The sequence below is a fragment of the Podarcis raffonei genome, chromosome 9 (assembly GCF_027172205.1).
Source record: "Podarcis raffonei isolate rPodRaf1 chromosome 9, rPodRaf1.pri, whole genome shotgun sequence".
NCBI classification, from domain to species: Eukaryota; Metazoa; Chordata; class Lepidosauria; order Squamata; family Lacertidae; genus Podarcis; species Podarcis raffonei.
In genome coordinates, this window is record NC_070610.1 from 44,993,303 (window position 1) to 45,006,350 (window position 13,048).

Consider the following 13,048-nt stretch of genomic DNA (forward strand, 5'->3'; position numbering starts at 1 on the left):
CAGTGCCAGTACAATACAGACTTTAAACACCATGTTGTTATGCTTGAAATGAAATAGAAATTTAGCATTGATTTTTACCAAAGGCTTATTTTAGTTGTCTTTCAGAAATAAAAAGATCAAATAAGGGCAAATCAACTCGGGGATTGAGAAAAACTCACGAGTTTAATTTTACCACTGTGATAACTCCCACGGGGGTGAAGTTTTAGTTCAGATAAACATGTGTGCACTTACAGAACAAGGACATGAATAACTTATTGCTAAGCAGGGTGTTGGTTTTTTTAACAGGAGTGAGTCAGGTTTGATTTCAGGGTTTGTCAGAGATGGGGGGGGGATAGGTTCTGGTATATAGATTTTTAAACCAAAGAGAGAGAAAAGCAAAGGGAGATAGGTTTTCTGAGTAAACACCCAAGGGAAATAAATTATTTCCTATGAAATAATAACATTTAAGCTAAAATCACATTCCTTCATAATTCCTCTCTTGAGTCCACAGGTGATTAGATCATTTGTTCATTCTATAATCCATTAGTCAGATAGGTCTTTAGAAATAATCTGGTAAGTAGGAGATTTGTCAGCTATTAAAAGCAGTACCCAGAAATATGAAAAGTAAACACAAACCAGAGTTATTTATAAAGGACTAATGTTTGCAAAAAACAACAACCCTGCAAACCTTTTATATAAAGATGCAGATGCAAGGTTTCTGGTTATGGCAGATAGGGCATATACATGTCAATAATTGCTGGCACAATACTGTACTTTTAAAAAAATGTATTCATGCTGCAGACTGAGCTTGTATAAGCTTTTGAACTCTTCTACAACATTATCATCATGTTATGATGTAGTGTAGTGTGGTGTAGTGGTTAAGAGCAGTAGTCTCGTAATCTGGTGAACCAGGTTCGCGTCCCCGCTCCTCCACATGCAGCTGCTGGGTGACCTTGGGCCAGTCACACTTCTTTGAAGTCTCTCAGCCCCACTCACCTCACAGAGTGTTTGTGGTGGGGGAGGAAGGGAAAGGAGATTGTTAGCCGCTTTGAGACTCCTGAAGGGGAGTGAAAGGCGGGATATCAAATCCAAACTACTACTCCTCCTCCTCTTCTTCTTCTTCTTCTTCTTCTTCTTCTTCTTCTTCTTCTTCCTACTTGGCATTCTATCCTGCACTTTCACATATCTCTTTAGAAATATTCCACTTTTACCTGTCTTTAAATTATTGTTATACTGTTCCTTTTCTTTCATGGGCAGATAGAAATAGCTGCTGACGATCTTGTTGATAATTCAGCCCATGTGCTTTTACCTTATTTCAACAGCTGATCAGAAACGTGAAGCTAGCTAGATATTGTAAGCTAGCTTTACCATGTGATTGAAGATCCAGTAGTAACTGTGACATGCTGAACAGTTATGTAATGCTGATTGAACCTGATATATCACTGCTTAAGGCATCTGATTCTCTCCCCATAAAACTTGTTTCCTGATTTCCATGGCCTATTAAAACCTGCTGTTAATGAACAGTCAAGTAAGCACAATTGTTTGAAGTCACAGCTTTAATCCACCACGGTTCCTTTTTATTCTTAGAATGTGTTCTCTGCCACTGACCCACTGCAAACATAAACCACAACACCACAGGCATCCATGCTATGCTTTGCATACTTGCAAACACAATGAAATATTTACTGGCCCTCAAAAAATTATGAAGCTGAACTTAAAGATGGTGAGCACAACCCAGTTATTCTTTCTTGATCTCTCAGTGGCTTTCAGTACTATTGACCATGATCTCCTTCTCAGCCAACTTAGTGGGATGGGTATAGAGGCACTGTTTTACAGTAGTTCCAGTCCTATGGGTTGGTTTCCAAGAATGATAATGAGTGATTGTCTTTTGGCCCCTTGGCAGATGTGCTGTGGGATATCATAGGGTACCATTATGTCCCCAATGTTGTTTCACATCTGTATGAAGCAATTTAGAGATTCAGAGATTTGGGGCAAGGCCTCATCAGTATGCTGGTGGTGCCCACCTATATTTCTCAGTAGCACCCAAATGAAGAGAGGCTGTGCAAACCCTGAACTGGTCCCTGGACTCAGTGGTGGACTCTGAATTGTGGCAAAAATGAGGTGCCGTAGGTGAATGGTTCCCAGGAACAGATAATTGGTCAATTGCCTGCTTTGGGTGGGGCCATACTGCCCCTGAAAGAGCGGGTTCATAGTCTGGAGGTGCTCCTGGTTCTGTTTTGTTGCTAGAGGCCTGGGTGACCTCAGTAGCTAGGACACCTGACCAGTGTCATCTGTGAGCTGGTAATCACAGGCTGTATTACTGCAATGCTGCACTTGAGATTTGTCCAGAAGTTGTAATTAGTGCAAAATGTAGGCATCTCGAGTGCTCACTGGGGCAGGATATAGTCAACATATTACCCCACTGTTGAAAGAATTGCACTGGCTGTCAGTTAGCTACTAGGTAAGTTAAAGGTGCTAGTTTGATGTGCAAAGCCCTCTATAGCTTGGGACCAGGATACCTGAAAGATGGCCTCACTTGTATACCCTATCAATCACTGCACTCTGCAGGTAAGGGCCTCTTGCAGATATCATGTTATCAGGAGGTCCATTCTTCATAATGTAGAAATGGGGCCTTTTGTGTTGTTGCACCTCCCCTTTGGAATTCCTTCCCCTTGAATATTAGAAAATGGCATCCTTTGGGCACCTACTAAAGGCCTTCCTCTTCCAAGAAGCCTTTTATGTTGAGATATTTCCCTGTCTGCATCTGTACTGGAATTGTTTTTAGGATGTTTTGTTGCTTTATCATGTGATGCTTGCTGCCCTGTGCTCCTTTCACAGGAAGGGTGGGATACGAATTTAATTTTATATGACTTTTAAAAATGCCACTTCCCACTTGGAGGTATTGAGTATCTTCAGGGACTGGGCTTCTCGTCAGTTATGTAAACATGTACTAATGTATTTCATCTTGAAGAAAATAGCTATACTCTTCCCTTAGAATATACATCAGCCCAAACAGCTTCAGATGCACAAGAATAAATTTTGCCAAAATGAATTTGAGAAAGTGGGAGCGGAGCTGTGGTCCACAACTGTATATGTGACATCATATTTGTCAGTCTTTGAGGTATTACATGTGTCTTTCTCTTTGCTGCAATATACTAATATGGATGCTCTTCTTGGAATAGTCTGTGGCAATTCTAAACACAGTGACAATCCTAGAATAATTTATTCTGCAATTGTACTTTTGAAGTAAGTAGCAAAGATCTTCTGCTGAAGTAGATTCAAAGCTGGAATATATTGTTTTGTTATTATTCACTGTAGTAAGGAAACTAATAAATCTACTGTTGTGTCTTTAAATGCATTTTTAAATATTGAGTGGTGATACTGATACTTTTTTCAGGACAGGGTGTGGGCCAATGTGGGGAAGAGTTTAAACTGCATTATTGCAATGGTGGATAGACTGCTTGAGAAAGACAACATGCCCAGCATCACTACGGAAAATGGAAACGACCCCCTACCAGCAGAGCATGTGACGTCTCATCTAAGTGGTAGGAAGCACATTTTTATTATCATTGAAGAGCTGAATAAAATGAAAAGGCCACAGGAAAGAGAGAGGAGGCGAGTTGGTAGATGAAAGTGCTGATGGTATAGTTTTGCATGATTCTGGCCTTGAATGTGGGGAGATTATTTATCAAATTGCATCTCCATAGTGGAGTCAAGAATTGCTTGCAGTGCTTAATTTTTGTGTGTGTGCTACAAGGAAACCTCTTTGAAAGAACAGTCTTCTGCTTTGAAGTTTCTGACATATTTTAATCTGCTTTAGGCTCTCCTTGAAAACAGTATTCAGAGGAAGAGTCAAGTGCACGCACTTAACCCTTACCAGGCTCGGTAGGAAATAGAGGGAAAGGCAGTTGACAGGTCCCTCTTTGACATAAATTTATGTGCTGTTTTCAAAATAAATATATCATTGTGGTTTGTGCAAACTATCTGAATAGTGGGGTCATAGTCACAACTGGTTTCTAGCATGAAAAATAGACTTGGGAGGGTTGTCCTGTTGTTGGTCACACTACTTGCAGTGGGATCCTCTGTATGTGTGCTCAGAAGTAATTCCCATGGAGTTCAATGGGACTTACTAGCATGCATAATATTGCAGTCTTAATGTTTGTTGTTGTTTAGTTGTTTAGTCGTGTCCGACTCTTCGTGACCCCATGGACCAGAGCACGCCAGGCACTCCTCTCTTCCACTGCCTCCTGCAGCTTGGTCAAACTCATGTTCGTAGCTTCGAGAACACTGTCCAACAATCTCATCCTCTGTCGTCCCCTTCTCCTTGTGCCCTCCATCTTTCCCAACATCAGTGTCTTTTCCAGGGAGTCTTCTCTTCTCATGAGGTGGCCAAAAGTATTGGAGCCTCAGCTTCAGGATCTGTCCTTCCAGTGAGCACTCAGGGCTGATTTCCTTAAGAATGGATACGTTTGATCTTCCTGCAGTCCATGGGACTCTCAAGAGTCTCCTCCAGCACCATAATTCAAAAGCATCAATTCTTCGGCGATCAGCCTTCTTTATGGTCCAGCTCTCACTTCCATACATCACAACTTAATGCTTATTTTGTTTATTTTGCACTAAATATGTGCCAGTGGAGCTACAGTGACAAGTGAAAGATGAATCCAGACTCACTTTTAACATAAAATAAAATAAAATGAATTTTTGCTAATGGAAATAGAAGGACCTGTTCTCCTAAGCATAAGGAAAAGCATGGTGGGTGGTGCAAAGGTGAGAGTGGGAAAGCAGAATGAAGAGAATTAACAGCAAATGACATTATAGGTAGTGAGCTGAGAGTGAGAACAAGGAGCAAAGAGGTGGGCAGCTTTTCAATGCAATGAGTGGGAGACTGAGCTTTTTTCAGAAAGCAACAGGGACAATCAGAGTCACAACTGCTGGCTAATTAGTTAAGGGAGCATTGGGGGAATCATGAGACCAAAGGAACAGCTAGAGAAGCACTTTGACAAACAGAAAAAACCAAAAGTAAAAGAACAAGTAGTTTGTGAAGTATATGGCTAAGGGATTATGGGTAGGGTGTAAAGATAAAAGCCAGAGGGTCAAAGCACCACCATTAGCAACGAGGTATGTTTTATGACAGTATTAATAAGATCTTTGGTTTTGTTTACTCTTGAAAAGAAATGAGTGACTAATTACCACTGTGATCCTGTGCTTGACAACCCACACATATGCACTGTATCTTACTTGTTAAAGAACAGGTTCTGTAGTGTTTTCTACAGTTTGTGTTTAGCCCAGAAATCTTAAACTGCTGGAAGCTGTCCAGAGTGGCTGGGACCATCCAGTCAGATGGACAGGGTACAAATAATCACATTATTACTATCATCATTGGATCAGAGAGTTGGAAGGGACCTTGAGGATCATCTACTCCAGCTTAGAATAGGTGGCCCATCAGGTTCTTTCCAGCTCTGTGCATCTTGACTTTGTGATATAAATAAACAGGACTGCTACTCACACAAGATCTTGTGATGCTGTCAATTTGTAACATTTCTGCGAATGCAAGTGCTGAGTGCCCAAACTTAGGCATCCAGTAATAGATAACTAATATTATGAATTGCTGTGGAGAATGTTCTCTGTGGCTTTAACATTTTTTAAATTCCCTACAGCTACTGACTATTAAAACACTGGTGCTTTAAAACTGTGTGGCACAGCTTTCACCTTGGGATTTTCAGTTGCAATTTCCACAGTAATGTCTTTACTGTAGGAGGCAAAGCTAACATATGCATGATTTACTGTGCATGTACTTGCCACCCCAATTTGCTATAACATTTTATATTTGTGGCTGTAGTGTGTGTGTGTGTGTGTGTGTGTGTGTGTGTGTGTCCAGCAGGAAGGCTGAATAGTAAGTTGCTTGTAGTAGATTAGCAAATGGAAGATATTATTTTAAGGAAAATTGTTGTTCGGATGCTATGGAATCAAAATAGAATTTCCTACAAGTCTGTGTGCATTCTGGCACCCTATAGAAAAGAATAAAGACAACAAAGCAGTAACACTTAATTGTTTAAATGGGGTTTTTTTTTTGTACCATTCTTTTGATGCAACACTTCTGTGGTGTGGTTTGCTGTTGTTTTACATGCTTGTGGTATCTGTTAAAATCTGCATACCCTCGATTTATTTCTTAGATAGCTAGCTTTAAATTAGGAATATATTATCTCTGATCCTTCTTGAAGACCAATGTTTGAGTACTTTCTTAAGGCTGAATTTGAGAGATCAGTTTCCATGGTAACTATCTATGGTGTCATCAGCACAGTATTATGATTTCACTGCAGGATAAAGCAAGTAGAAAGCATTCATTTTTTAAGGTAGAGGATTGTTGTAAAGCACTGTACGGTCTCTGTGTTTGCAGGAGAAAATTAAAGTTAATATTTTCCATGTCTCTTTCCATAGAATTCAGGCTGTAGATTTCCCTTTTTCAAAATGAAGTCCCAACATTGTGAGGATTATCATACTTGCTGTACAGAGAGATTCTATTTATTAAGGGCTGAATTTCTGATCACTCGGTTCGTCAACTCCACTGTCATCCCCCACACACACATTAACCCACTATAACTTCCCTTTCCCAGCCCAGGCAACTACTAAGCTCACTTTTCACCTTCCCATTCCTATTCTGAATTTCTCTCTTCTGTTCTGCAATCCCACTTTACACCTGTTTTCACCTTCATGTGCATGCCCCCTCCTTTTGTGGACCTCCCCCCCCCCACATAAACCACCCACATGTAAACCACCAGAATCTTCCTCCTCCCACACATTGCAACTATGAATTACCCTTTTCACTTTCCACCAATTATGAGGGCCCTCTTTTTCAAACCATTTCGTGCCACTGCTTCCGTCTTCAAACCCATTACCCTGGTCCCTCCTCCCTCCTTTTTGTGATCCCCTTTGCACCCCCTCTTTTCACCACCACTCCCCTTTTCTTTCTACCTTCCTCCTCACTTTTTTCAATTCTCCCTTGCACATAGATAAAAAATAATAAAAATTGTCCAGTAGCACCTTAGAGACCAACTAAGTTTGTTCTTGGTATAAGCTTTCATGTGCATGCACACTTCTTCAGATACACTGAAGAGACGGTGAGCTCCCGTTGCTCGGTCCCTGCTCCTGCTAACCTAGCAGTTCGAAAGCACATCAAAGTGCAAGTAGATAAATAGGTACCGCTCCGGCGGGAAGGTACCACCCTGAGAGTCACTATACTATATACTGCCCATAGTATATATGAGTCAAATAAATTTGCTCTAAAGCAGGGGTGCCCAAACTCTTTTGCATGAGGGCCGACCAAAGTTGTTGAGCTTTTTTTAGGCCCCCAGGACAGACTTTGGACATTCCTGCTCCCTGCTCTGAAGCATCATGAACTAAAGCCCAAGCCCCTATCATTAACACCATCAGCCAGTGGAAGAAGCTACCTGTTGTTAATATTGAAGGCAATTAACACACAGTAACCTCTGGCATGACACGGGTGGCACTGTGGGATAAACTACAGAGCCTAGGACTTGCTGATCAGAAGGTCGACGGTTTGAATCCCCGCGACGGGGTGGGCTCCCGGTGCTCGGTCCCTGCTCCTGCCAACCTAGCAGTTCAAAAGCACATCAAAGTGCAAGTAGATAAATAGGTACCGCTCCGGCGGGAAGGTAAATGGCGTTTCCGTGCGCTGCTCTGGTTCGCCAGAAGCGGCTTAGTCATGCTGGCCACATGACCCAGAAGCTGTACGCCGGCTCCCTCGGCCAATAAAGCGAGATGAGCGCCGCAACCCCAGAGTTGGCCACGACTGGACCTAATGGTCAGGGGTCCCTTTACCTTTACCTAAGGTGCTACTGGACAATTTTTTTTATTTTTATATATATTTCAACTATGTCAGACCAACACGGCTACCTACCTGAATCTAGACGCTTGCACATAGATCACCCCCATATCTATGCCTTATCCTCTTTCCTATTCTGCAGCCTCCTCTGCACACCATTATCACCTTCACCCCCTTTCTCCTACCTCCTCCTTCCTCCTTTTTTCCAACTCTCCCTTGCACAAAGAACATCACCCCTCTTCTGTGCTGCTGCTGCTTCTCTCTTACTTTGTAGCCTCCTTTGTGCACATACCCATGTTGATAGGCGTTGCTGTATCTTTAAGATGAATAAAACCTTAAAATGCAATCCCTTTCATTAAGGTTGTTCAGTTGCAGAAGGCTAAGTTCAGTTGACAGATGTACATATATGGTGTTCACGTGCTAATAAAACATTTCTTCTAAATTACTACATTGTATCTGGAACATCTTGATGGAGGAGTGAAATACACTGTGGGAAGGTGGAATGTTTGAGGGTCTGCATCCTTTATCTCCCTCACATGAAGCAGCTGAGGAGTGAAAGAGGGAGAAGTTTAAAACAGCATTTTCCCCCTTTCAGTGTTTCTTCCTTCTTGCTGTACTCAAACAATGGCAGAGATTTGAGTAAAGCAGAGATGGAGAGACTCTGAGCCATTGTGCCCAACCAACTAATTTTAATAAGAAGCAGTAGCAGAGATGGGTAGATGGGTAAAACACAGAAGCCAACACTAAAAGGCTAGCACAACAGTGCATTACCCAACTCCCTTCTTGTTGTACTCAAACCTTGTTTTAAAATGCCACTATCCCCCATGTCACCCCCTGCTTGCTCTAGTCAAATCTCTGACATTGTTTAAAATCTGCACTTTCACCCCATGACTTGGAATATTGGAGGAGGAAAGCACAGAGACCAAGGCGATAGCACTAGTTTTCAAAAACGATTTATTGATTTCACCCGTTCAAGAGCTTACAGTCATTCAACACATTCACATGTGATCTGCAGGGATATAGTTATCAAAGGCAGTTGCTCTGTGTAACTAGATGGCTAGTTACTAGCACAGAGGAAGGATAAAATAAGGTGACGATGGATGCTTCACAGTGCTCATTTAGGTGCTGCAGAGAGTTTTGCCCCCAAATGGCTCTGTCTCTCAGCTTCCTATACTCTCTGCTTAGTCTCTTATTGTGTGACAAGTAGACTGACATATTGATTGTAGACCTTTAGGGTTGCATGCCCCTTTTCTGGCTGCATGATGAAAGGTCATCATCTCTGACCTTATCAGGGTGTCTCTAGGCAAATGGGCACAACTGTCCTGTAATGTGACATTTATCTTCCCAAGAAATCTTGTTTCCTAAAATAAAAGCCCCATTTGCCAGAGAGAGCCATCAGCCAAATGGAACTCCCCCCCCCTTTTTTGATAACCTCACAGAACAGCTTTTCCAAATATCTATCCTACTCTTATTCATGTAGGTCATAATTGATGGCATTAGAAACAGTAATATTGTAAAAGTGACAAACTGTACATGAATATATATTCCCAAAAAATTCAGGCTCATTTTGCAAAATAATAGGTGCTTGACAGGACTGGATTGTGCACTGTGACATGGCTGCTAATAGGGCCAGTGCAATCTTAGGCTGCATTAACAGGAGCATAGTATCCAGATCATGAGAAGTAAGGGTTACACTCCATTCTGCTGTTCACACCCCATCTGAAGTCTTGTATCCAGTTCTGGATGCCACATCTGAGAACAGATGCTGACCAACAGGAACATGTCCAGAGGATGGTGATCAGAATGGAGATGGGGATGGAAACCAAGTCCTGTGAGAAGTAGTTGAAAGAGGTGGACTTGCTTAGCCAAGAGAAGCTTAAGGGGAGATTCAATCATGGTCTTCAAATATCTGAAGGGCTCTCATGCAAAAGGTGGAGCAAAGTTGTTTTCTTTCGAGGGGAGGCAGAAAATCTGAAGGCAAACAGATCTTGGCTCAACATTGGAAGAGATTTTATAGCAGTATGAGTGGTTTGACAGTGGAATAAACATGTCTTGGGAAGGTGATGGACTCTACCTCATATAAGCGAAGGTTGGACAGTCACCTGTGTAAGATGCTGCACTTGCATACTGCATTGTAGAGCCTACATTGAGGAGCAAGTTGGAATAGTCCCTTTCTGTTTCTTCCATTCTCCATGCTGGCCTCTTTTTCCATGCCATCTGTGTCAGCCAGAAGATATGCAGGAGGAGGAGGAGAATGGTGGCAACCATGAATAATATCTAGCTAATAGGTAGGGATGGTTCTAGACCAGTTGTGCTTCCAACTGTGCCTCATACCCATAACATCCAAATGAGGGTTCCAGAAACATAGCATTTAGACCAGCGGTTCTCAACCTGTGGGTCCCCAGATGCTGTTGGACTACAACTCCCATCATCCCTGAGCTCTGGCCTTGCTAGCTAGGAGTAATGGGAGTTTTAGTTCAACAACATCTGGGGACCCACAGGTTGAGAAAGGCTGATTTAGACAGTGCCATAATGATTACACAGACAAATCTTCCATTGTTTCATTTCATTTTTATCTGACTCTTTCACCCAAAGCATGGTTGCTACAATAATCCATAAGGTTCAAATTGTGATCCAGGAATTGCAATTCCACTGGGGTGTACAAGTATTTTTAAATAATAATATTTTTTTTAAAAAAAACCACTCTATGCTAAATCATACTCAGTTTGTTTTCTGCTGATAGGAGACATTCTTGGTGGCTGGATGTTGTAATATCTTGACATGCTGCTCAGAAAGAAAAGCTAGATGTGATGCTATGTAAAGCCCTTTGCAGAATCTCGGAGAATTGTACAGAGAGGCTGAGAAGAACTGTAGTGAAACTGAGAACCTTTCATCTCATTGAGCCATCAGTCCTTAGAAATGCTTTTACTCTATATATGAAATTGACAAGGAACTTCAGACCTCTTGTCAGTTTCACCTCTACGGTGAAAAGGTTCCCCATGACTACTTGACACTTATTGCAGCTCCTTGCAGCTTTCCCCCATACGTCTCCTTGATGAAGCAAGATGTTTTATGTTATGCAAAGGCTGCGAAGAGCAGCAGCAAAACTCACAGTGAAGGGATTCCCCCCCCCCCAGATCCACTGTGGAAGTGAAAGAAAGTTTGACAGCTAACTGATCTTTGCAGCCTTTGCATAGATGATGTTCAATTACCCTGAAGTGAACTTGTATGGTGGCTAACAGCTGAATGTGCACCTGTTTCTTGAGCAAGATGGAGATCCATTGAGAGCCAGCATGATAAAATGGATATTGGAAAACATGAGTAAGATGTTCTTCACATTCCTAATTCAAAGGGCCCCCAAATGCTGTAAAGTTTCAGGATAATGCCTCGAAGATGCTCTCCCAGTTGAATTCCTCCTTGAAGTTCTACAAGAGCAAATATAACGACAATTAATGTTATTTCACCCCACATAAAATAAGCTAATAAAAATAATAAACTACAGTGCTACGCAGAAGGGCAACTCAGTCCCTGAATGTACGAAGTGCAGTCCAAATATTGGAGAAGACATTAATCCATTCCAAAGAGCTTAGGTAATGGGTCCTTAACTAGAATTACATTCATGAAGCAAATGGTTAATTGACTCTGTATTGTATGAATAATCCTGAGATATGAGGCTTTTATAAATAAAACCTTTTGGTTTAGTATGTAATGTCTAATTATACTGTATTGAATTTTATTCAAGCTTCTTAGAACTCCAGGGTTTGCCTCACTTGCTTAAATGTGGCATTAATCAAGAAGCACCATCTTCTCCATATCTTTGACCTATTTAATTCCTCAGCTGGTGGCTAGCCACGTTGGCTGTATTCACAGTGAAGTGAACAAAAGATTGTGACAAAGATGGGATGAAATTAAGCATATTCCACTGGCCTATGCTACCTTTTTTCTTATCTCTGTTACTAAAGAAAGGTGGTTATTTTCTGTTTTGATGTTGGTTATATACCATTACTTCTGTAAAAAGTGGTGATATTGTGAGGCAGCTCTCCTATAAAAGAAATTATTTGTGAATGCAACATAAGAATGTCTGCACATTCCTTTAAATCCAAGTTATGTAGTTGCACTAGATATCAGGTAGGTAATTGTTCCTATCTTTACATATTGTTATAAAGGACAGACTACCCCATGGTAACTTATGAGGCCCTCTGGGTGCTCTCTGGGTCATCAGCTGAGCAGAGAGAAAAGGAAGGAAGGAAAGTATGTATGCAGTAGAGCCTTAAATACCATTGCAACAGAACAACCTGTTCTTCAAGGTCTGCAATTGCAACTCTTTCCTCTTCAGAAAGATCTGTTGTAGTAAGTGAAAAATACTCCAGTTGCTTGAAATTTCGAGGGCTACTGTTTGCACCTTTGCTGCAAATCTTACTGAAGAGAAAGTACAAAGTCTTTTGTATTCCCTTCCCCCAGCAAAGCAGAGAGGTAAGGCTCAACTTGTATACCTTGCAAATATGCAAAAAAAGGCTTATTATGGTATTTTGCAATTGCATGCATGTAATTTTCAGTATGCAGTTGCAGAGCTGTGAGGCAGGGATCCTCTGCTGCTTCAGAGAACTGCAGGTTATATTGTACAGCATAGGCTATTTTACTTGAACAATCTGGAGTTGTTTGCTTTTCAGGTCATGATCCTGCTCTCTGCTTTTGGCACACTGAGGCTTTGCTATAGGTTGCTGTCAAAGGTGGGAGAGGATGCTTGGCTGTTGTGCCTTTGGGCTCTTAAGTACACCTGTGAGCATTGCCTCAAAGCTCCATCTTCAGATGCTACAAGGAAATGGCACAGGTCGATTTCCTGTGTGTTTCTTTTCATCCAGTATAATATCAGAAAAGGATTTGTGCAGATCCCTTCCTGTAAAAGGGCAGTAGTGCATTTGATGCCTAAGCATCCCTTCAGAATATTGGAAACACCAGTATCATTGAATTAAGTAGGCTAAGTTAGATGTCATTAAAATCAGTGAGGCAAGTTAGCCATGACTTTGTTCAATTGGACCTAAGTTTAACTAATGTAATCTGGACTGAGCCCACTGGGGGGGCTCTAAAATGGTGTACACATTACCATGTGCTGTAGCTCCAGTACACTCCCATTGCCATTGTTTGAAACCATGTACACAGGATGCTAGCCACAATCCACATATTTCCTTTAGCTTCTTGAATACTGTTGCTTGATGTGTTTTCCTT

At 41.5% G+C, this 13,048-nt stretch overlaps 1 protein-coding gene across 8 annotated transcripts in view; it reads left to right on the forward strand.

The window, feature by feature from the left end:
• INPP4B (inositol polyphosphate-4-phosphatase type II B) overlaps positions 1–13,048 on the forward strand; it is a 270,717-nt gene that overhangs the window by 208,323 nt on the left and 49,346 nt on the right. For all 8 annotated transcript variants that reach the window (XM_053403297.1, XM_053403299.1, XM_053403298.1 and 5 more), the window contains one exon: positions 3,377–3,524. In XM_053403297.1, coding sequence (XP_053259272.1) covers positions 3,377–3,524 — 148 coding nt within the window. The remainder of the gene's footprint in view (positions 1–3,376; positions 3,525–13,048) is intronic.